The sequence below is a fragment of the Leptosomus discolor genome, chromosome 3, assembly GCF_034619465.1.
Source record: "Leptosomus discolor isolate bLepDis1 chromosome 3, bLepDis1.hap2, whole genome shotgun sequence".
NCBI classification, from domain to species: domain Eukaryota; kingdom Metazoa; phylum Chordata; class Aves; order Leptosomiformes; family Leptosomidae; genus Leptosomus; species Leptosomus discolor.
In genome coordinates, this window is record NC_141393.1 from 39,286,051 (window position 1) to 39,308,899 (window position 22,849).

The window sequence follows — 22,849 nt, forward strand, 5'->3', positions numbered from 1 at the left end:
AAAAACTCGGTATTATTAGTCCAAATGGTTTGCTGATGGGCTAAAAGCCTAGATTTTCCAAGGCAGTTAATATGTTGCTTCTCTTCAACCCTCTACAGTAACTACCAGCCAACAGTACAGACCATTCCACATGTCTGAGATTCTTACATCCAAAATTAGATCTGAATCAGCAAGTCTCTACCATGCCTTGAATGACAACAGTGGACACAAAGTAAATAAAAATAATTTATTATTATATAGTTGAAAGGAAACTTTTACTGTATATTTAATAGAAGTCACATCTTCTGTAAAAAAAACCTCCTTAAATAAGCATCTCTATTCAGTTATAGACATAATGAGAAGTAAGACAAAGAAATGGCCTAGTTTTCCATTTGAGAATAAAGGTGTTTGGAACGATGCCTCTGTAAACCTACTCATTTCTTCTCCATTAATTCCAATGATTTTCCCATAAGCATACCTGGTCTTCTATAACCAATTTTGATTTGCACAAATTCTTCACAGAAAAGAAACAATTACCTAACCTAATGATTTCTCCATTAATGGACAGTTTGGCAACAACAGATAATGGCGAAATCCTTGATTAGTTTCAGGAGAATTCTGACTAGCATAAACAGGCATTTACATTAATAAGAGTCTCAGCATAAGTTCATTTTAAACGCAGAACATTCAGTGTGCTGAGGGAACATGAGTGATCTAGGTATCCTGAATAAATGAAGGTGTACCCAAAATCTTTTTTTGCTTCTGCAAGAGATGCGCATATACAAAGCCCTGACATCCAAAGATGCTATATTAAACGGATAAAATATCTGGTCTTCAGATGCTAATAGCCCCTCTTCAGCTGCAGCTCTAGGCTCTCTCTCCCTTACACATCAGCTAAGCCTCAGCCCAAGATCCCAAGCCATGACCCAAACGAATAAGAGGACAGAATTCCTTTCGTAGCTGCTTCCCAGCCCCACTCCAGCTACAGCTCTAGGCTCTGTCTCTCTCCCAGGCCCAGTCCAACGCATCACCATCAAACCACACTCCCTCAAAAGTCCAAACCACCACTTTCTCTTGAATTTTAATTCCTTTATCAAGAAACATTCTTCAAAAGCCAGTTTGACATTAATAACACAGGCATCATCACTAATGCAGCTTTTGCTCATTAAGCCACAAGAACACAAAGAGAAAGCCACAGTTAACCCCTTAGTCACTGAAACACAGACACTAGTTCTACTGTAACACTTCCCTCAAAATATCACTGTCAACTGAGAACTTGCCTACTAACGTGGTTTCCCTCTCAGCACAATGAGAATGTTTAGCCTGAAAAAGGAAAAGGACAAATACTTTTGAAGGGAACGGATCACAGTTTAGCATTTGAAATTTAGTAAAGATATACCACAAAAGGATTGTCTAAGTTCTGTCTATCTAGCAGTTGAATTAGCAAGAAAACAAGTTTAGGAGTCATGCTTACAAAAGAGGGCATACTCTAGTTTGCACATCCTTAAAGCATGATCAAAAGAGACAGGGACTCAGGTATTACAAATCCTAGCCTATTTTTGCATGGGTTGCTTAACTTTTTGCAACCTCAATTTTTTCAGCAGTAAAATGGAAATAATCATCCTGCCTTTTCTGACAGTAAGGCTATGTAGATTAAGTAATTTAAATTCTGTGAAAGTCTTTTGAGCTCCTTATAAGAAAAGTGTTATTTCATTAAACATTGTCGTTACTCCATAGGAGCAACTGTAACAAAAATAAAATCCTATTTATTTTATTGCCTATTGCAGTTTGTGTATAACTGCCCAACCCCTCCAAAAGGAGTGCTTGTCCCTGTTCTGATAAGGACTTACACCAGTCAAAGTGTGTTATATGAGAAAAGCATATACTACTCCAACAGAAAAAATTTATACCAGTGACAAATTAAACAGATGTTATGACTATCAGGATTTTTATAGCATTTTAAATTACTTAGATTAATGTTCTTTTCCTGAGTTTCCTGTACATCTTAAACTAGGTTTCTTTATCCGTTAAAATACATTCTAATCTTTTTTGCTATCTTATTCAATGAATTAGAATGGTTCTTAACTCTATTTTTAAGAACACAGAAACAGAAATTAATGGAACGCATTGCTTTGATCTGTCTGTCTACAAACGAGCCCAAAGTTAGTGTTGCTGATTCTCAGCCAATACTGCATTGTTCTTTATTTAAATTTCACCTACTCCTAAATAAAAAGAAAACACAAAAGAGATGCTGCAGGCTTAAGTAATACCAGTTAGAGCAGAATCCAGACATCCTCTTTTAGCTTTTCAGAGCTTGAGAACTCCAGGCTGTAGTAGCTTCCCCTCAGAGCTTTCATGTACTAGTGTCTAATTCAATGATGCTTCCCTTGATTATAAATGCTAGGACAAGGAGCCTCACAGATCTGAACAAGCACAACTATTACCGGGTTTTTTCCCTGGACTGCGGTCACAGTGCAGATCATGGAGGCCAAATGTAATTTCACTGAGTATGAATCTGACCAACAATCTGACAGAAACACAACAGGTAAATTCTTGCCCCTGTTGATCCCCATCTGGTTGGAGAAAAACTTAAAGGCTCCAGTTGGTCCTAAAAGCTCAGGACTGATAGAAAATAACTACCCAGGAGACAGCACTGGAGTAAAGATTTGCAAGATTACTCTCCCCTGTCTGTGGGCTGTATCAAATACAGGACTGAGGAGGAGCGGGCCACATGGTGCTTCAAAGGCCACAGCTAGGTATGCAACACAAGGAACAATGAGGAACGATTAAAGTAATTCAGACGGCCCACAAAATGTCTAAGACAAAACAAGGAGGTCTTCAAACTCCCAACAGCTCAGGATCTCAAAGATTTGACCACAGTAGAAAGCCAGAGCGTCCAGAGTCTTACACAAAAATGTTTTATACAAAGTGCCATATAGTCTTCAAAAAAGCTTCGTGCCACCTGCAAGTCACCAGCACTGAGACCAGAGTGCCTCTGCATTGCAATGGCAGACCTGCATATTACAACATTAGGGAAAGCAAGCCAATATTACTTTCTGCTGAACTGACATGCTCCTTTCAGATCACTTCATACACAATTTGGAACTAGTGTTACACTTAGAGGTCTAAGCGTCACCTCTAAGAAAGCTATGACCCTTATTCAGGTCTCCAGTTTGTTTAAAGAAAGGTTTCTTCCACATAGTACATTCTGATACACTGAGTAAAGACCAGCTCCTGTTTCCTTCACACAGCTTAAAGAGGATTGTAGCACAATGTCAAAGGTATCTGCTTAGCTCAGTCAATGCAAAGCCAAGCCCCAAAAACCATCTAACGTTATATACTCAATGCCAAGTATTATTTGAAAACAGAACCTTTTAAAATATGTTTTCTTAGTCTAAATCAGATACAGTATCTTTGTAATAACCTCCTTCTAGATGTGTTACACTTCTTTCTTGGGACTCAGAATTGCCACTTACAATTGACCAAAGGAACAAGATTTTTCTACTATTTACATTCATCTTTTTCACAGATGGTAAAAGGATTCACCATCATGTCAAGCCCCTTTATTGTTACCTACACTACTCACTGCCTAAGAGCCCCAGCTGTAGCCCAGGGCCCAGTGGTGAAAGGCAAATCCCCAATACCAACAGTCCTCTTGTCCTAGCAATCCTTCAGAAGACAGTACATATGCAAAATGAAGTGAAAAGTAAAGAAAACCATTTCAACTACCTTGCCATGTAGTTTGTGGACATCGTATCTTATTTGAGCAAATTCACGGAGTCCGAGAGATCCTCCAACAAGATACAGCTGAAAAACAAAACCAAAACCAACAGACATATTAGGACTACTACGAAAAAGAATACTTTGCATATTGACCCAATTCATTTACTGAGGGACACTACTATTCTTCCAAAAGAAACACTAGGAACTGAAGAATATAATCAATTGGAAAATATGTATAGGAGAAGAGGGAGTATATACAAAGTCGGAGCCTTCTTCCACTCTCTGGGCCTGGATTTCACAAATTTCCTCCTTCATACAAAGACAGCTGCTTCATGGCTCACGTTTTCTAGGGACTTCCTCTCCTCTTACCCCTCCTTTTCCCTCCCCATATGGCCTCCTGACATAACTGCAGCAAAGGAACCTTTACCTCACCACCACAGGATTTATTCTTATCAAACTCCATGGGGAGGTAACAATACCACATTGACTTACTCTGATATCTGTGGGTAAGAGATCTAATTAAGCTTCTGAACAGACCAACTGATTGGAGCTGTGGTTCAAGATACATTACCACATAGGCTAAGAAACCATAACAAGCACACCCGCGCTTTTACTATTGCCTCCTTAGTTGTCTCTCAATTCCCTCCACACCTGTGAAGCTTATAAATAAGAATAATAAAGGGAGAAATGGGGGTGGGGGGAACCTTCATATCTACATAAAGAAATTGTTAAATTATCCTTTCTTATGACAGAGGGATATCAAAAAACTGTCTATGTATTTTTACCATTAAAAATGTACAGACCCAAAAGATCAAGTACTGTTAACAAACACCATTAAGGACGTGAAAATTAGCTTAGAAATCTAGCTACTTTGTGGAAGAATCAGGCCTCTTGCTCCTGCTCTAACCTGACACGACTCCGTCTGCTGTTCTCTGTTCAGACAGACGCACAGGAGGCCAAAAGGCTTCACATCTAGAGATACACATCTAAGGAAGGTGGAAGGATGAGGAAGCTCTAGGGACCCGAGTGAAAGAATAAAAAAACAAACCAAAACAACCCAAACACCACCCTATTTTATCACACCACATTGCTCTTACAGCCCTTCATTACAGGCTGCTGCTGCACTGGTAACTGTTTTCTACACAAAGCTGGCTGATTTCTTGCTACATATTAGGTTTGCAGTAACGGCCTGTGTCCAAGAATTGTTATAATTATGCTGCACAGGCAGTCAAAATGTATGTTCTTTCCAAAAAGTATGCTAACCGAAGTTCAGGTCACTGAGACCTGAAAGCCATACTAATTCAATTATTTTTTTTTTTTTTAAAAAAAAGCCTTCTACATTTATCCCTCCTAAAAGTTGCCGGATTTCCCATCAAGCAGGTAAAACCACTCACAACCATGTGAACGCACTCTGCACTCACACTTCAGTGCTGGTAAGTTACAGACTGGTACCCAGGAACTAATGTTAAAGGCTCTGGTCTCTTTCTGGCCCAGCCCTTTTGATAAGCCTAAGAATATAGCTGATAATTAAAAACAAATAGACAAAAATTTTGTGATACGAACATCCAGCTGCTAGGCCACAGAACTCTGATTTCGGAAAGCCAATCAGAAAATCATCATGTGGTAGCAAGTTAACTTTCAGTGAGTAGAAATTTGACCTTCCAAAAATTGGATGGCACCATACTTGTATCATAACTGGTCAAGGAATTAATTATGCTCTTGCGAATACTGAATAATCAGAACACATAACAGAAAAAAAAAAAGTACCCATATAAGTCTTCCTCATGTGTCAGTATTTTAGTAAGAAAGAATAACAGGAAACAGAAAATAAAGTACCAAAATGGTTAAAAAGAACCTGAACATTATTCAAGATTTATTCAGTCAAAGCAGAAGATTTGTCAGCTGAAGATACAGTAACACATAATGCTGAAAGTCTCAAGGATCAGACTATAATTGAATTTTAATATGGTTGACACCTCAGCATACATTTTCATTAGCTACTCTTCTTTAACTCCTAACAAGAATTATGTTAATTAACAGCTAACGAGTTAACTTAACAAACTCTGAGTCCTAACGAACAGAAATCAGAAGTGCTATAGACAAGTTTAGGGCTGCTACAAACCACAGCTTATTGCCTTTGTGTGTATTAGGATGCTGTCAGAGTGGCTACGGCGGGGCAGAAGCAACTGCACTAGAAATGGTTCACTACACAGCTGTTAAACCAGGCAGAAAGTAGCAATTACTTGTGACATCAATTAAAAATTAGTATGCCCAACAACAAACTTGCATGACGTATACACTGTTAGGAGATGCATCATGAACAAGTAGAAGATCTTTAACTGGCCAACTGTTCCTCATAACCCAACTATTATTTAACATAATGAAGAGATACACTGTGGCTTACAAAGCCGTGCTTTTGCTGCTAAAAAAGAAAGATTACTTTCTTTAGCTTTGATAATTTAAAACTATGTAATGACACCGTAACTAAGGGAAATCAAGTAGGTTGCTGCATGAAATAAGTCATGTGCTACCCATTTTGTCTCACCACATCCTATCACTTGTTTGACAGCAACCACACAGTGTGTTTTATATTTCCAGCTATACATATGATAAAGAAGTCAATACACACACATCTCCCAGTTCCTTTAGACAGGTTTTGGCCTGAGACTGTAATTTTACTCACATCACCTTTATATTACTGAAAGGAAAAAACCCATTTGGTTTCTGATGTACTTTTGCTCTTCATACAGCATAAGCAGCGTAACTAGCCTGGCACACTGGCACTTTACGCCTATCGGGCATTACTGGTACACTTGCCTTTACACTTCCAATACTGCAACGGTTGATTTATCTTACAATGAAACCTCAGTGAGGCTGTGTCAGATTACATTGATGCTGTAAGAAATTACAAATGCCACTGAAATATTACACACTAGAAAGTTAGGACTAAGATTAGTTCTCAAAAGCACACAATACACACAAAAATACAAACAATACGTATACAAGTTTACTTGACCAATGTTCTAAAGAATCAAACATGATGTCTAAGACTTCACTGCAAAACCAGACCAGAATCAGTCATATTCAGCACTTATTTAATCAAGCAACAGCATGTCAATACAGTTAGCTGACAGCCCTGAGCATGAATTGCCTTGACCTATACAAGCCAGAGCAGCAATGGACAGCTATTCAGTTAATTATATTCTTGAAAACTATGTTCAAAAGCCAATAAAAGAAGGTATAAATGAATTTATGCAACAATAATAGCATTAAAGATAGTAAAGGACTCAGTGACTGACAATGCATTGAGTGGAAATATTAGTCTTGGTTTAAGTGTTTCCTTTCTCTTCTCTGCATTATGAAGGAAGATGTCCTCACTACTTTCATTTAACTTAACTGTATTTAAAGGGAAGAATGCATACATACAAACAACAATGAAGCATCAAGTCACCAATCAAAATAATTAGAAGTGGGATAAGACTCAAGTTAAAAATTGTTGGCTTTGCATATTCTCACTTACATTTCTAGTTTCCCAATTAGCAACACAGAGATAATCTTTACACTCCTTGCAAAATACTCTTCAGTTAAAAAAGCACTACAATTGACAAATTTACTCAATGTAAGCCAAGGGCAACAGCGAAGTCCAGCATGTTCCATCCACTAGTCCAGATGTAAAAGAGACAGCAGAAGTTATTCAGGATGTCATACAAATAAAACAGTTAGGTTGGCAACCTTCTAATGAAGTCAGGCTCAAGTTCACTCTCCAGTTAACTGAAAGGGGCAAAGAAATGCCACATATAACAAAATATTTTTCTTCATTCCAATTTGAGAATCATACAAGTACGTAAATGATAAAATATTAAGGCATTGGCATCTGAAGAGTACTGAAGCTGGGAAGTTCAAATATACCCACATTCTTTCATTGTGGGGGAACTATTCCTTTTATATGCTTCAGAATGTGGAGCAAAAACCATTATTATGTAGTGAGCAGCATCTGTCTAGTTACTTGAATGCATTCAGCACATTGATGAAATGATAACTTCTTTTTCTTTTACACCTGAAGTTTGCCTTAAGAAGGCAAAAATCATAAAACATACTGGTTAGCCAGCACTTAACACCAAAGCAAACAGCTTAACAGCACTGCTAGCACAATCCCCCATTAAAGATCTCACATTGGATTATTCCTTTACGTTTCAATGAGTATACAAAAAAAAACCCTACAATGTTGTAATGCAATTATGCATGCATGGAAGACTTGTATGTTCCAAAACAAAATGAAAGATAGGATGTGACATAAGAGCACCATCTGTCACATACACTCAGCAACCTCAATAAATGTTTTATGTAAAAAAATGACATAAAATTCTCTTTAATAACATTCTTTTAAAAATTCTATTTGTTCACTTCTCCATTGGGAAGTATGTTATGCAATCAGTTATGGATGGCATCATGATGGATGACTGATGCCTTGAACCACATCTTAGTGTGGGAAATACTTGTATTTGTCACCAACTACAGAGGGATGGTCACTGAGGACTCATAACAGCAGAAGAACTTGAGACTTACAGCACACCCCTACTGTTTTAGTTTCCTGCATAATCTAAAGCAGCCATCTTCAGCTCCTTGGGTTAACAAAATAACAAGAAACTATTTCTCTGGCAGCACCAGCAATTTGCCATATTACAGGCATCCCTGTTGTTAGAGAAAGCCATTCCTGCTATAGTAGCAATTGTGAAAGCCAGATTACAAAATACATTTGTCATAAATCCCTAAATTAACCAAATCATAATATTTAATGCTGGCAACACAGGTTATGCAGTGGTGGGAACTGTTATACACATCACTGGAGAAGGAGCATGATAATTTTCTAACCTCTTCTTCAAGACTGCTGCTGCAAATCCCTCCAGCTATTCACCAGAGCTTCAAAGCTACAACAGTCATTTGAATGATTTTATTTTAGTTTGCAGTGATCACGGTAAAAAGGGTTTTGGGGTTTCCTTTTTAAAGAACTGTCATACATGCAATGCAAGACTGGTGAAAGATGGCAATCTGACAGCCCAGAAGACTGAAGTCTCTTTTTTTCTTCCTTAAATAAAGTAGCAGGGCACACTGCCAGTCCCAGAAAAGACCTAGGCAAGTCATCTTAAGCTGAAGCGCCCCCCTCTGCCAGCTCTAACTCTCCAGAGTTTATTTCCCACAGCCATTCCAGCACTTGGCTCTAACGCTGAAACCGCTGAGAAGACAGAAAAGCAGTGCAGTCTTCTCATAAACTTAGTAAATCCTTCCCCCTCCTTCGATGCGAACAGGAGAGGGTCTACCTGTTCTTCTTGTCTGCAACAAATGGAAATCATTTTTAGTTCAGATCAGCGGCCTCCTTTGCAGGAAAACAAAAAACAAACTATACATCCCTTATTTTGTCCAAAAACACCACAAAGTAAGAGGATGCACTGACTTAATACACATACTAGAACTCACAAACTGCAGACAGACTGAACTGCATTACATTCAAAAATGGCTGAAATATGACAGTAGATGACCACACAGACATCATGCCGGCAACCCAGGACAGCAGCTGGTATAAACTGGAGCCAGTCGTGACTGACTGATAAAGCAGAACAGTGCGGTTCTCACGGCATGTAAAAACTCTGTGCAGAGTATTAAACTTGACCCAAGGTATCAAGCTAATTGGCTCAATACAGAGTACGTTCAAAGCAGTGATTTTGGAGACTGCAAATACAAATGGCTACAGGCCAAAGTGCAACAAAAACCATCCATATCCTTTCAGTGCTACTATTCTGTGCCTTGGGAAGAAAACAAAACCTTTGTTTATTAAAATGCCCATTTCGTAACAGGCTGGAAAGCACAGAAAATGCATTTAATAGAAACCAATCTAAGAACAATGCAGAAGAGACAGAAACCCATATGTTTTTCAGCATAAGTATTAGCAAAAAAGGGCATTTTCAGCCACAGCTTTGTCATTTTGCATTACACACATTGCTTGGGCTGGTCAGATGACAAGGGAATTTCACTCAACAGCTGCAGCTGTTTGAAAACCAAGCCTGCCATGGTGGTCAAGCTGCACTTTCTGAACAACACCATCTCTTTCTTCACAAGCTTCTAAAAGGCTAAATTTCAATTCCTTATTAAAATTATGATTCCCATTACTCATGGGTTCAAATCTAGCCAAGGTACACTACAATGAGAAACTGTTTACATCTCGTGGCAACCTGGTGTTCTTGTGATGTGCTAGGCCTAGCTCAAAACAGCAATAAACTGAAATCTGAATTAAAGAACATAAGAAACCGCTACTTCCCTATCAACAACGCTGGACAGGGGATGAAGATGAAATGTACTACAGAGTAAATATCAATCTTACATCTTTATTTTCACCACCCCTTGAAGAAGGTGGAGACTTGGAGCAGGACCAAACACACCAAGTAAAAACAGGCAAATCTGTCCTTATGCTCCTGTTCTGAGGCTCAACAGAGAACGTCAGTTCCCCTGAGTGCCAGATTCATCCATTCTAACAGCATTAAACAATGAAAATACACTCTTTTATGTTTTAAAATGAAAAAGAGAGAAAATCTGGAGTACTAAAGAGCGCCTATTCATTTGCCTAACACTTATCTGGAAAATAGTACTCAAAGATTAAGAATCAAAAGAAGAGTTTAAGGCGTTGATTCAAAAGATGAGCTCAGAAATGTTAAGGCCTGACAGTCAACTGAAAGATGGAAGTCAGCTAATCCAGACTGCACAAACTGAAGTCCACAGAAGCCCATTTGGCTTGAACACGCTGGCTTCCACTCCTGCACAAACAGTTCCAGCGGGTGGTTTTGCCTGGAACAGCTCCACACTCCGCTGTGGATTCAAACACACACAGATGAACAGGAGATGCAAAGCAGAAGGGCAGCAGAAGTTGGAGATGTATCTCATCATAAGCTTAGAGACCCAATATTTATAATACAAGTCACTGAAGCACAAAAGCAATGCTCTGTGGTTTACTGACTGGGAGCAACCATTTTAAAATTCTAAAACCAGGTTTGTATTTATTACTTTTCTAGGCTAGAAATGTTAATACTTGAGACTTTTACAGGCAATCACAATTTATCTACATATATTAGAAGTCAGAATCCTCTTCTCATGGGTAAATGTTAACTTCTATTCATCTCTCAAAAGCATATTAACATTTAAATCAACTGTTCTGCATATGTCAAACTTCATTGTAAAGTTACATGAAGTAATAGATACTAATAAAAGTCCAGCAATTCAGTATTATGAATTGTTCAAGGCGATAATGTGAATGATGTTAACAATAACACTGACATATCTAAAACTGAAAAATGCTGATGGTAGTAATCCTTTTTCAAACAGTATCAGAAGATAATGTAATAACAGTTTCTACACACAGACACTGATAGCAACAATAGATCTCAGAAACATGATTACTCCTGAGAAGAATTTTCCACATTTCTCAGCATTCACATCATCATTTATGGGCAGATCCTCCAGAATCCGTAGGAAAAAGTGTGCCTTGGAATCGGAATTCAGCAGCTTTTTATGATATTAATTAGGACTGTTGTATTTAAAGAAGTCTTCGGAAACTCAGTTATTTAATGATGCAAACTTAAGTTTCCCTAACCATTAACTCTGTAAAACTTCTAGTGACTCGGAGCACAATTAAATACCATTTCACAATATTTGCAAAACATTTCTGAGCATCAGGCATGGCTTCCAAATGACCCTGACTTCAGCAGTAATCTACAAACATGTAATTTCATGTCCTGATGTCTGGGAAAGGTTTCTTTCCTTTTGTTTTGTTTGTCAAAAAGGTTGAGAGACAACTGGTTCATTAACAAGGGCCTGAGATGCCACTGACCTTCTCTAACGGTGCCTAGAAGCACTGACCACATCGCTGCAGCAATCGTTAGGGACTCTCTCTAATCTGACCTTTTTTCTTCTCCTGTACATGACATGCACACTTGGCATCTTTTGACAAGGTGTACATCAAAGTAAACCTGCACTGTTCAAGGCAGCAATGTAGATAGCATTGTACTACAGTCTGTAACACTAATGGAAATATTTTAGACACATGTTTATTCACAGAAAAATCTTTCTCTGTTCCAGGCTACCCCCATCTTCTCTTTTGGCAACACTAGGCACAGCACATAAAATGTCAAAGACAAGATCCAGAAGGAGAAGCAAAGTACTTGTGAAAGTACAGTCATTAAAGGATGAGGAAAAATAAACCAGAAAAATGAAGTCAAAGTCTACAGCTATGGATGTGGAGAATGTTGCAACATACTGCAAATTTGGAACTTGCAGCACTACATATATAGTGCAATACAAATCACCAAATGAGCCACAGACTGTATTTTCTGTCGAGACACCATTTCAGATCCTCAGAATTTAATTTTTCCCTTGCAACATGCTGACAGCAGAACTGGAACCGCACCTATACATCTGTTTTAAAACTTAAGAGTATGAAAGATCCTTGTCTAGAATTGGACAGAGACAGAACCACAAACACAAGTTTTGGAAAGTGGTGTGAGCATATGAAATAATGGTTCTTTAACATGTGTTTTAAAACTGTTACTGCCTCGCAATTTTGAAATCCAAACATGTTTCCCCAATGATCTAGAATCTGTCTGAAAAAGTGACTTCTGGCAACCTTCAAACTTTCAGTTGCACTACAGAAGTAACCTCACATGTTCAGTGTCTCATAAGGAAGGTACAACACCAGGTCCACTAGCTGTAACACCAAAGAGCCTTGTCCTCTCAAGATCTTACAGAAGCATCACAGCAGCAGTAGGACATTGACAGACACATCCCTTTTGGTCAGGTAGAGTCAACTGTGGAATATAAAGCAGCAGTGACTGAAGCTCTTCTTCTGTAACACATCAAAGTATCCTGAGGACTTGTAAGTTAAGCTTCATGTGATAAGGAAAGAGTTCCCATTTATCACGATGTCAATGTAGCTGACAAAGATGTTTAAGTTTCCACAGAGGCGGCACAGTCCTCCATCATAACAGCAAATTTTACAGACACATCTGTAAGGTTGCTGGAGTTCATCCCAACATCTACACAGACGTTACCATCTTTACCAATGCTTTAGGACTACTCACCCTGTAGCACTCAAGTGTTAAGGTATCCCATGCCAGGTTACATCACTCTCTCCTGCATGCTTACTGTGCAGAGGTATCTTATCTGCAAAGTTTACAGAGTTAAAGGAAACATTCACAAATCAAGGTTTCCTGCGGGTTTAATTCTGACACCCTACAGTCTTGTTGGTGCTCACAAAGAAACACTCTCATCTTCTGAGAAAGTACGACTGAAAACTGTGATTTACACATCTTACTCTGAAAGCTGTTGTCAATTCGAGGTTTAAAGATCAACCAAGAAAATTCTTTCAGCATCGAAATTTTCTAATAGCCCCAAGCCCAAAAGAACAAAGAAAAAAGATCAAGGCAATTTACACTAAAAAGTAAGAAATGTTTTTAATATATATTTGTGCGTGCATGTGTACAATGAGACACCTATCTGTCTTTGAATTATGACCTCTTTAACCTTGGAGCCTTTAGAAAAAGGGTACAGGGATTTTTCATTCAAATATGCAGTGTAAGAAGGGACGATATGAAAGCCGTTTGATTTTTTATTTTTAATAAAGAAAGCAAATATGGTACTGATGAAGAGACCAGCAGTGCTGAAGAATAAAGTCCCGTATCTCTCTAGTGAAAAAACAATGAACAAGATGCAAGAATCTAACAGAAACCTTTGGTTTCAGTATATCAACAAATTCAGCAGAACTTAAAGGGTTAAAAAGGCACACTCCTTCTGATTCTGTGCATAGATTCAGTGTCTTTTTTGCTGTAATTGATCTTTTAGCACAATTCTGTTCAGTCTCAGAGATGCTTTCAAAGTTCAATGGACAGCTGGGGAACTGACAAGAATTGCATGAATTTTCCTTTTTCTTACTCCTTGGGATGCCTTTGGGCAGCAACACAGAAACGTTCTGAAGTATTCACAGGGGAGTGTAATTTTAAGGCAGGAGACAGGAAACCCTGGAAAGAAATATGATAGAGTATTTCTCTATAGAATATTGTCTCTGGAAGAAAGAGCTCTGCAGGAACAGAAACAGAATGAAACTAGGCAGTATGAAGTCAAAGACACCAGTCTCAAAAATTTCTATGACCTCTGGCAAATCATGCAAAAACACCAGGAGGGCCAAGGGGACAACCGCAGGCCTGCCTTGGCCTGGGAAGCTGAAGTCCTACCTCCAGCACTGAAGCAGAACTGAGAAAATCTACACCATCACTGCCAGATGGTTGTTTAACCTCTCCTCAAAAACCCTAAGTATGCATCATGACTGCTTTATCCTGACAAAGAGTAACACTTCCCTAACATCTGATCTAAAACTCATTTATTCTGGTACTTCTTTACCAAGCTATGGAAAACAATCACCACTCTCAATATGAGATCTACGGAACTCTTCAGACTTTTCTAAAATAAACCAAGTCGATTCCTTCAAGCATTCCTTATCGGTGGAATGTCTGCTGTATCGTTCATGTTGCTCTCCTCTAGACTTCACAGTTTCTTCATCATCTCTACAATGGCACCACAACACTGGAAAACTACTCCAGCTGAGGACTTTGAGTAGACTGGAAGAGTCCTGTTCCATATTTCAGTTTACCTTTGACAAGCTGCTGTGCCTTATAATGACATTTGTTTTTTCACAATATTACAGCCCACATTGTTTCTGCAGGACCCACCCCACCTGAGATACCTTTCAATTTGGAAGGCATTTGATAACTTCATTTTACAAGGTTTTTTCAATCCTTTGAGAACACAAATTATAAGAAGCGTAGCTTTGCCAGACCTTCCCTATGTGCAGTTCTCACAGGAAAGGTAATGCACAAAGCTTTATCAAAGTCAAGATCTTGTGTATCAGTTACATCTCCTCATCCACTACCCTAGTTAACCTATCAAATCTCATATATTTATTATTGAAAAGCTATGGTGACTTTTTTCCCCATCAGATCACCACCTTTAAGTATCTATCATTTAATCAGGTAACATTTTCCTCAAACCTTTTATGGAGTTCAAATTGAGCTGGAGAGTACTAAACCACCAGGGTTCCCCTCATTTTGAAAGGGAAGTTGCAAATCTCGAATAATTACATAAACAATAGAACTGTGACCTAAAACTATATCCAACCCTAAACATCTATAAAAAGTGTTATTAAACTACAGAATAACGTCAGAGAACTCAAAAAATAACTCGAAAAATTGGAAAGCAAAATAAATTCAGTGTAAGATCGAAAGCAGCAAAGTTCTGGATGGCCTTTTAGGTACACATGCATGCAGCAGGATATCTCAACAGGTGTAACACTGCGCTTGATCACTTTATGCGAGGTGGTACATGAAGAGGTTGTCTGCAGTATCAGGGAGTGGAGTTGCTGATGCAAATGATTCATACAGTTGTGGTGGTATCACACTATTTTGGTGGCTTGTTTGGGTTTTTTTTTAAATCTGTTTTCATTTCTTAGAAATGTCTTCATCAGTATTTTGAGAAAAGATACTTCAGTGCATTCAATTGCATTAATATTTCCACTTAAAGTCCTTACTCTAGAACCTCTGTATTGTCACTTTAAAATAAATGGCCTTAAACTTTTTTAACTCTTAACAAGTGTCACTGTTCTCTGGACCATAGCATGCCACTGAAGATATGAGGAGAATGACACTAATTTCTCCAGTAGTATTATAAAAATGTGGAATTATCCTTTGTCCTACTCTTCATCCACCTAGAAATTTGTATTGTATATATGGAAAATGACCCGTGAATTGCATAACAAAAATCACACTGTCCTGGTTGCTGCTTTTGTCTTCCTTGCTGAGTTTTTATCCATAAGCACATCCAAGTTGTTTAAATTTTCCTCTAACGGGCACAGGTACTTAGGACAGGCAAGTGCAATCTATTATGCTGTCTGTCCTATAATTGTTTTATTCCTATGACTTTACTGCTCTTTTCTATTTTCAACTATTCTAAATAGTTATGCCTCACCTGTCACTTTGACACAACTGTAACTATACCCTATTTAACCCAAATTCTTTCAGTTTATTTGGATGTACAAATTATCAGCCTGACGCTGCCACTGCGGTTTAAAACCCGCTGAAAAGCCACATAAGTTAAGACAAACACATAAGCAGTGTTTTGAAGAAAAAACACAAAGGCGCATTTCCCTCACCTTTTAGTTGGGGCTATCTTTAAAAGCACCCTTTACAACCCTTCCCCTGAACCCCAAAGGCCCCCGCTGACCCCGCGGGCAGAGCGGGGCACAGGCCTCACGCCCTCCCTTCGCCTCCCTTCCGGGCACATACCAGTCCCCCTCCGGTGCTGACAAGCGTGGGGACCAGCAGCAACGTCCACCAGCTGCCAGCCCCCACCCTGCTCCTCCCTGCCAGCCGAAACCCAGCCCTTGTCCCCCCGACGCCACCACAGACCCCCCGCGGAGTGCCGGCCCCACGCTGCCCCCTCCACCGCACGGCAGAAGGACTCCGCATGCGCCCGCAGCCTGGGCCGTGCCCTCAAGGGGCCAGACCTCCCACTCCGGGCCCCCAGCCAGCGCCGGGACCGTAGCACCCCTGGAGCCCGCTCGACCCCACGGGGTGCCGCCGGGGTGGGGCCTGGCGTCGCACCGGCCCGCCCCCGCGCCGCGCCCCTTCCTCGCCGGTGCCGCTGCGGGTGCCGGTGTCCGCCCCACACCGCGGTGCTCACCAACAGGGGGACCCCGAAGGTCATCGTGCGGCCCCTCCACACCTTCCACAGCCTCTCCATCCCCCTCCCTCCCCACATGCCCCGGGCGGCGCCCCACCCGCCTCCGGCCCGGCCTCGGCGCTTCCGGCGGACGGGGGTCCGTTCGCCACAGCGTTCCCCTCCGCCGCGGCAACGCGCACGGGGAAACTGGGTTCCGCCGTGGTGCCCGCGCTGCCTTCTGTGCGCCCCTGGGCGGTTTGGCGGAGGGAGCGGGCTCGGGTAGGGTGGGCCGGCATCCAAGCGAGCTGTGCAGCGCGACCGGGCCTAGCGAGCTGGGGTTTGAGGCCGGGGGTGCCGGTAACGGCGTGTGTGTGCTGGGAGGGGAATCGAGGCTTAGCATGGTCTGGCTCCGTGGCTGCCAAACCCGGGCTGTCCTGAAGCCCCTCGGAGCTTTCTGCTCCTGTTTGTTTCATCTGCCATCTATGGCATGTGGAATGAGATCTCCCCACCCGTTACTCCTCCTGGAAGCTTTTTTTGTGCAAACGTGCTGGTTTGTTTGGGTGTTTGTACCACACCTAGCACAGAAGCATTCTCGTTTTTGGGTTAGGGCTGCTGCATATTATCATAGAATCTTTAGGTTGGAATAGACCTCTGAGATCATCAAGTCCAACCATTGACCTAATACTACTATGCCCACTAAACCATGTCCTGAAGTGCCACATCTACACATTTTTTTGAACACCTCCAGGGATGGTGACTCCACCACTTCCCTGGGCAGCCTGTTCCAATGTTTGACCACTCTTTCGGTAAAGAAATTTTTCCTAATGTCCAACCTAAACGTCCCCTGGCGCAACTTGCGGCCATTTCCTCTTGTTCTATCGCTTGTCACTTGGAAGGAGAGACCAACCCCCGCCTCGCTACAACCTCCTTTCAGGAAGCTGTAGAGAGCGATAAGGTCTCCTCTCAGCCTCCTCTTCTCCAGGCTAAACAAAGCCAGTTCCCTCAGCCGCTCCTCATAAGACCTGTTCTCCAGACCCTTCACCAGCTTCGTTGCCCTTCTCTGGACACACTCCAGCACCTCAATGTCCTTCTTGTAGTGAGGGGCCCAAAACCGCACACAGTACTCGAGGTGCGGCCTCACCAGTGCCAAATACAGGGGCACGATCACCTCCCTACTCCTACTGGCCACACTGTTTCTGATACAGGCCAGGATGGTGTTGGCCTTCTTGGCCACCTGGGCACACTGCTGGCTCATGTTCAGCCGGCTGTCGACCAGCACCCCCAGGTCCTTTTCTGCCGGGCAGGTTTCCAGCCACTCCTCCCCAAGCCTGTAGCGCTGCATGGGGTTGTTGTGACCCAAGTGCAGGACTTGGCACTTGGCCTTGTTAAACCTCATAGCACTGGCCTCAACCCATTGATCCAGCCTGTAAATTATGCTGTTATTCTTACGACTGATTACATTTGGTAGCTGTGAATGCCCATTCACTAATATCACAAAACATTGTATGTGTATATTGTGCTGGTACATTAAGGTAATGACATCCATGAGTGGCAGTTCAGTCTGTCTGTATCCCTGGACTGAAAATTCAAAGTTAGTCACTACAGCATAGTCCCTAATGGTGAGCTGAAAGCACTGTCCACAAAACTGCAGTAACCCCAGCCTGACCCTGAAGTATCCTACTGAGATAAAATTCCCTTGTGAGGTGTATGGGAATTCATCATCAGTACAGCCACTTTTGAAGTCACAGAAATGAGAAAACAACAACAGATTACAGAGAAGACGACTCTCAGGATAACCCTGAGTCTGATAAGGAGCTCAATGCTACCATGTGGCCGGGTGGTTTATCACAGGAAATCCCTCAGGAGAAGTTCCCTTCAAGAACCTTGAAAGTGAAAGAAAAACATGTTTCCCCAGAGAAATCCATTTGAGCAGACAGAGGAAAAGCCTGCATCGAATAGTTTGGTAAGAAATGAAGGCTCGTGCTGTGCATAATGAAAAAAAAAAAATCCATGTGAGCATCAATAGCTGCCACAGCACTCCCAGCAGTGAAGAGAATGCTATCCCACCTGTCAGCAAGGTGAGGATTGCCCTTTCTGGCTTGAGGAGCTGTAGGTACTACAGTCTGGAGCCTAGAGCAGTTTTAGCACAGCATACACCAACTTTGTAAGGACTTACACCAACAGAGATGAATTTCACATATATAGCGTTACTAGCCTCACTGAGCCTACCTGTCTCTTTTGTGTTGAGCGTTTACAAAGACTTTCAAGTGAGACGACTTGACTCAGATTCCTGACATTTTTCTGTGTTCTGAACTTCCTTTTGTGCGTCTGTAGGGTATTTGGTAAAAGGATTTGGCTTGGGTAAAGTGGACCTCGAGGGCAAAAATCTGCCACTTTGCAAAACCATGATCAAGTGATGACTAGTTCAAATGACTGACTAGTTCGCCAAACCTCAACAGGGCTAGGGATTTAACCTCCCTCCGCACATCAGAAAAGTAGAACTGAGCTCAGGGACATTTCAGGAAAGCAAGTGGCATGGAGAAACTAAGCTTCTGCAGCTTACATCTGGGATACCTTGGTGAGTGGGAGGGAGGCAGGGCTGAAATAGCAGGAAACATTGCCGTTCAGGATTGATAAGCATGGAGGGCACCACTGGAGAGAAACACATGCAGCCTCTGCTGTCTCCAGTGAGAGCTGAAGGCTGTGTTAGTATTCACCCAGGGGGTGATGAGAATGTAGCCAGCTGAATCTTTACTTGTAACAAGAGACAAGCCAGCTCAGCAACGTTAAGCTATAAATGCAGTCCCCACTAGCTTTTGAAGGTGAACACACATCTCTACTGAGGGCTGCCTTCTGTAATTTTGAACTTTCCATCAAAGCTCCTTGATTAAAGCAGTTGTGAAGGCCTGGCCACTAGCCATGTCTTTCATTCTGTAGCCTAGTTTCCTAAGGAAAGAAGATTGCCGTGTTCATGATGTCTGTTTTCCTGCAGTGTTATCCCTTATCCCAATCACACTGGAGCCCCCAAAGCTTTTATAGCCTTTTGAAAACAAAGCTGGCTAGAATAGCACTAATGGACAGTCTTACCCTGAGATCTAGAGCCATTCATTCCTGCTAGTAATTAACTGTGCCATGCCATCCGCTCAAATACCTCTCAGCTACAGCCACATGCACAGTGGTGAAGTGCTGACGTGTTAGAGAGAAGAACACATATTCTCCAGGCGTAGGCTGAGATGTTTTCACACATTACCATAGCCAAAGGTTCTGCCATGCTCTGGTAGCCTGTGGCAAATGGCAGAGTAGAGCCAGGAGAATGAAAGGTCCTCTTGTCACTTTCTGAGTCACTACATAGCCTTTCCACAACCCAAATCATTGCCTGATGGCAAGCACAGCAGGGAAAAAATGGAACAGGGCACCTGATGCCTCAACTCAAAGAATAATTTAAAACCATTTGAAAATGAAACACTGATGATTACTTCCTTTGGTCTTCTCCATTAATCACATGAAGGAATTGGTGGAAGTACTTAAGTTTTCTGAATGTGTCAATAAGACACCACATATATACAAACTAAAATGAGAAGAAAACTAAGCACATATAATAAGAAGGCAAGCTAACATTACCATAGTCCAGTGGCCACTAACTAGTTCTGAGAGCCTCTTCAGCCTACAGACAAATAAACAGAAATGAAAAATGAAAAAATAACATTGCAAGAAATGACTGCTTCTTGAGTACCTCAATAACACAAAGGCAACATGGGTCTGAATTCCAGAAATGCCAACTCTCAGCTGGGAGCGATGAGAGCAAGAGAACAGGTCTGTGTCCATCCCCGTGCTGTGCTGAGACTGGGATGAGCTCATCACAGAGCACAGGCTCAGTGCTGGGGGACCAGCTCACCCAGGACCTCTGAAAGCACAACTGTCCCTTTTGAAACTTTGTAAGAGTTTGAGAGATACAGGCCTCAAATTACAGACTTGGGAAGAGGAAGCCAACTGACAAAATAAAAAGCAGTAAGAATAATCTGAAATTAAGAGAGTTGCTATTATACATACAGGCGTGCTGAGAAGAGAGGTTTTTACTTATCTCTTTTCTCTCACCCCAACTTTCCCTAGAAACAGTTTGTGTTGTAACTCTAATATTCCATCATCAGGCTAACCTCACCTTCAGTCTTGCTGTCCCACCTATTAGCTCTCTGCTAGAGTCATAACCCACAGCTGCTGATGCCCATATGCACAGTTGGTGCCTTCTCATTCCAACTTTTAAAAGGGCACCAAAAGTCCTGGCAGTAAGAAGGGTTAAGAGTTTCTGCCCATGCCATGGGGTGCTCTTCTTAAGATTCATAAGCTGCTCTCTTGTTTTCATTGGTAACTGTTGGTATCTCAAATTTTCCTGTGACGTTATGCTCTAAAACAGCAAGAGAGAGCAAATGTGTAACTAAATACAAATATGACATAATTATGTAATAACAGCAATAATTTTGTAATAATTGGAAGGATAAGGAAAATGCCTAAAACAAACATGCTGTGCCAGACATGAACAGTAAATTAGACTTTTAAAATGTCTTCGTGTTTAATAATTTAAAATGCTGTTAAATTACAGAGGTAAAGCTACCATCAATATATATTTTATTTCCAGTGTCCCTTTGTTCTTGTCATTGTTGGTTGGTCACCTTGAACAGAGAGGGGTGGGGAGAAACGCTTTTGGAGATTGGAATACATTCTGGTTTTGATTTACAACAGAGGTTTAATGCCTCCTTGATATGAACCCTACTGTCATAAACAGGCAGACAAACTTAAAAGTAGATAAAGAAACATCTGGTTTTTATGACATTGACAGCTCACCACAAGTGTTGTTCCCAATACATCAAGCACATATTCATGTCCCCAAGGAGGCTGAATGTAGTTTTCTTGTCCAGGTTACCATACAGCCAGTTAAGCATTTTTTACTATGGGAAATACCATGAGAGGGTTTTCCATGTAAAACGTGCCTCTGGAGCCCTCGTTCTCTCCTATATGTATACAAGGTGCTTTATCTGGAGCTCAGGTGCAGAGGAGAAACACGAGGGTGATGGCTGGCTGGCTTTTGTCACATCAGGAACTAGGTGTTTCAGACTGCAGTTTCCCTGGCCTACACAAAAGCTCTGGGAAAACCTCCTCTCACTTTTCCTCCAGAGGAGGACCTAAAAGGAGATTTTTAAAATTCACTGCACACACTGTGCTGCTGGCTTTTGGCAGGCACCCTGGGAACTTCAGATAAATGAAGCTTGCACTGCTGGTTTAGCCTGCAATGACCACGACTGCAGGGGAATAGAGAGTGAAACAGTACATTGTGTAACATGGTTACTGGGCAGCAGGACAGAGAACAGCATGGAAATCTTATTAAACATCCCTGGACAAGCCAAGGTAATCAAGATTGGTGCTGGACTGGATACCAGGAGCTGCAGAATTGTTCACAATGCAGTATTGGCTGCGAGTAGCCAAGGTTAATAAGGAACATGACTTTAGTTCAGTACAAAACTTGCAGCAATTTGTTCAGAGGATGAAAATGAGAGGTGTGTTGTAAAGGTTTGGTTGCCCGAACATGCATTACTTCAGGAGGTGGTAAAGTGAGGCCATCCTGTGAGTTATATTTCCAACCAATAGATCTCTCCAAAGCCTCCTGCTTCACTAAGAGCATGCACATGTAGCAAACCATTGAGCGCTGTCTGTGCGGACATCATGTACATCATAGCCAAGACCTTCAGCCCTGAAAGCACACACTTCTGTATACCTGAGCTAAAGAAGCAGCTGGTTGGACTTAGCATGCTATTGCAACCAATAAAAGGAAACAACCACCCACCCTAAGGGCTTGTCATTCTTTCTGGGTGGAGGGTGCTGTTGAGAACCATATTTCTAAAATGGTAACCCCTTCTCAATGCTGTGCCTGTTCCTTTTTCATCCTCCTTTGTGTAGCCAAAAGGAGTCACAAGGGAGAGAGGGGGGCCTGGATTTTCCCTTCGAGTCCCTCCTACATCTTCTGACTAGAACTCCTAGTGTGGTAACTGAATGGAAGAGTTGGTGTACTTGTCCTTGCCTCCTCCTCTGCTTTCTCATCAGCCATCAGAATGAGCACAAATACATCCAAGGACCAGATTCTTGTCAAGAGCCAGCCCAGAGAGGCCAGTGAGCCAGCTATGCCCATTTTTTATGCCACTGAAATAGTGCACACAATGGAAGGCACCATGGTGGCCCATGCATTGGAAGGGTCATCCATGCTTTCCAGATGTGGCCCTAAGTTTCTCCCTCCACCTCCAAAAAGGGAGGAGAAGGAAACAGGTTGACATTGTTTGGGTTTACCACTTACTTTTCACCTTCTTCGGTCAGCTCAAAAATAGGCTGGGGAAGGGTGGCTCTGGAGCCA

General features: G+C 41.6%; 1 protein-coding gene across 1 annotated transcript in view; it reads right to left on the reverse strand.

Moving 5' to 3' along the window:
• COX16 (cytochrome c oxidase assembly factor COX16) overlaps positions 1–16,533 on the reverse strand; it is a 52,677-nt gene extending 36,144 nt beyond the window's left edge. Inside the window, exons 1-2 of the mRNA XM_086463634.1 lie at positions 16,474–16,533; positions 3,709–3,786 (exon numbers count right to left, since the gene is read on the reverse strand). Coding sequence (XP_086319760.1) covers positions 3,709–3,786; positions 16,474–16,533 — 138 coding nt within the window. The remainder of the gene's footprint in view (positions 1–3,708; positions 3,787–16,473) is intronic.
• Between the last annotated feature and the right edge of the window lie 6,316 nt (positions 16,534–22,849).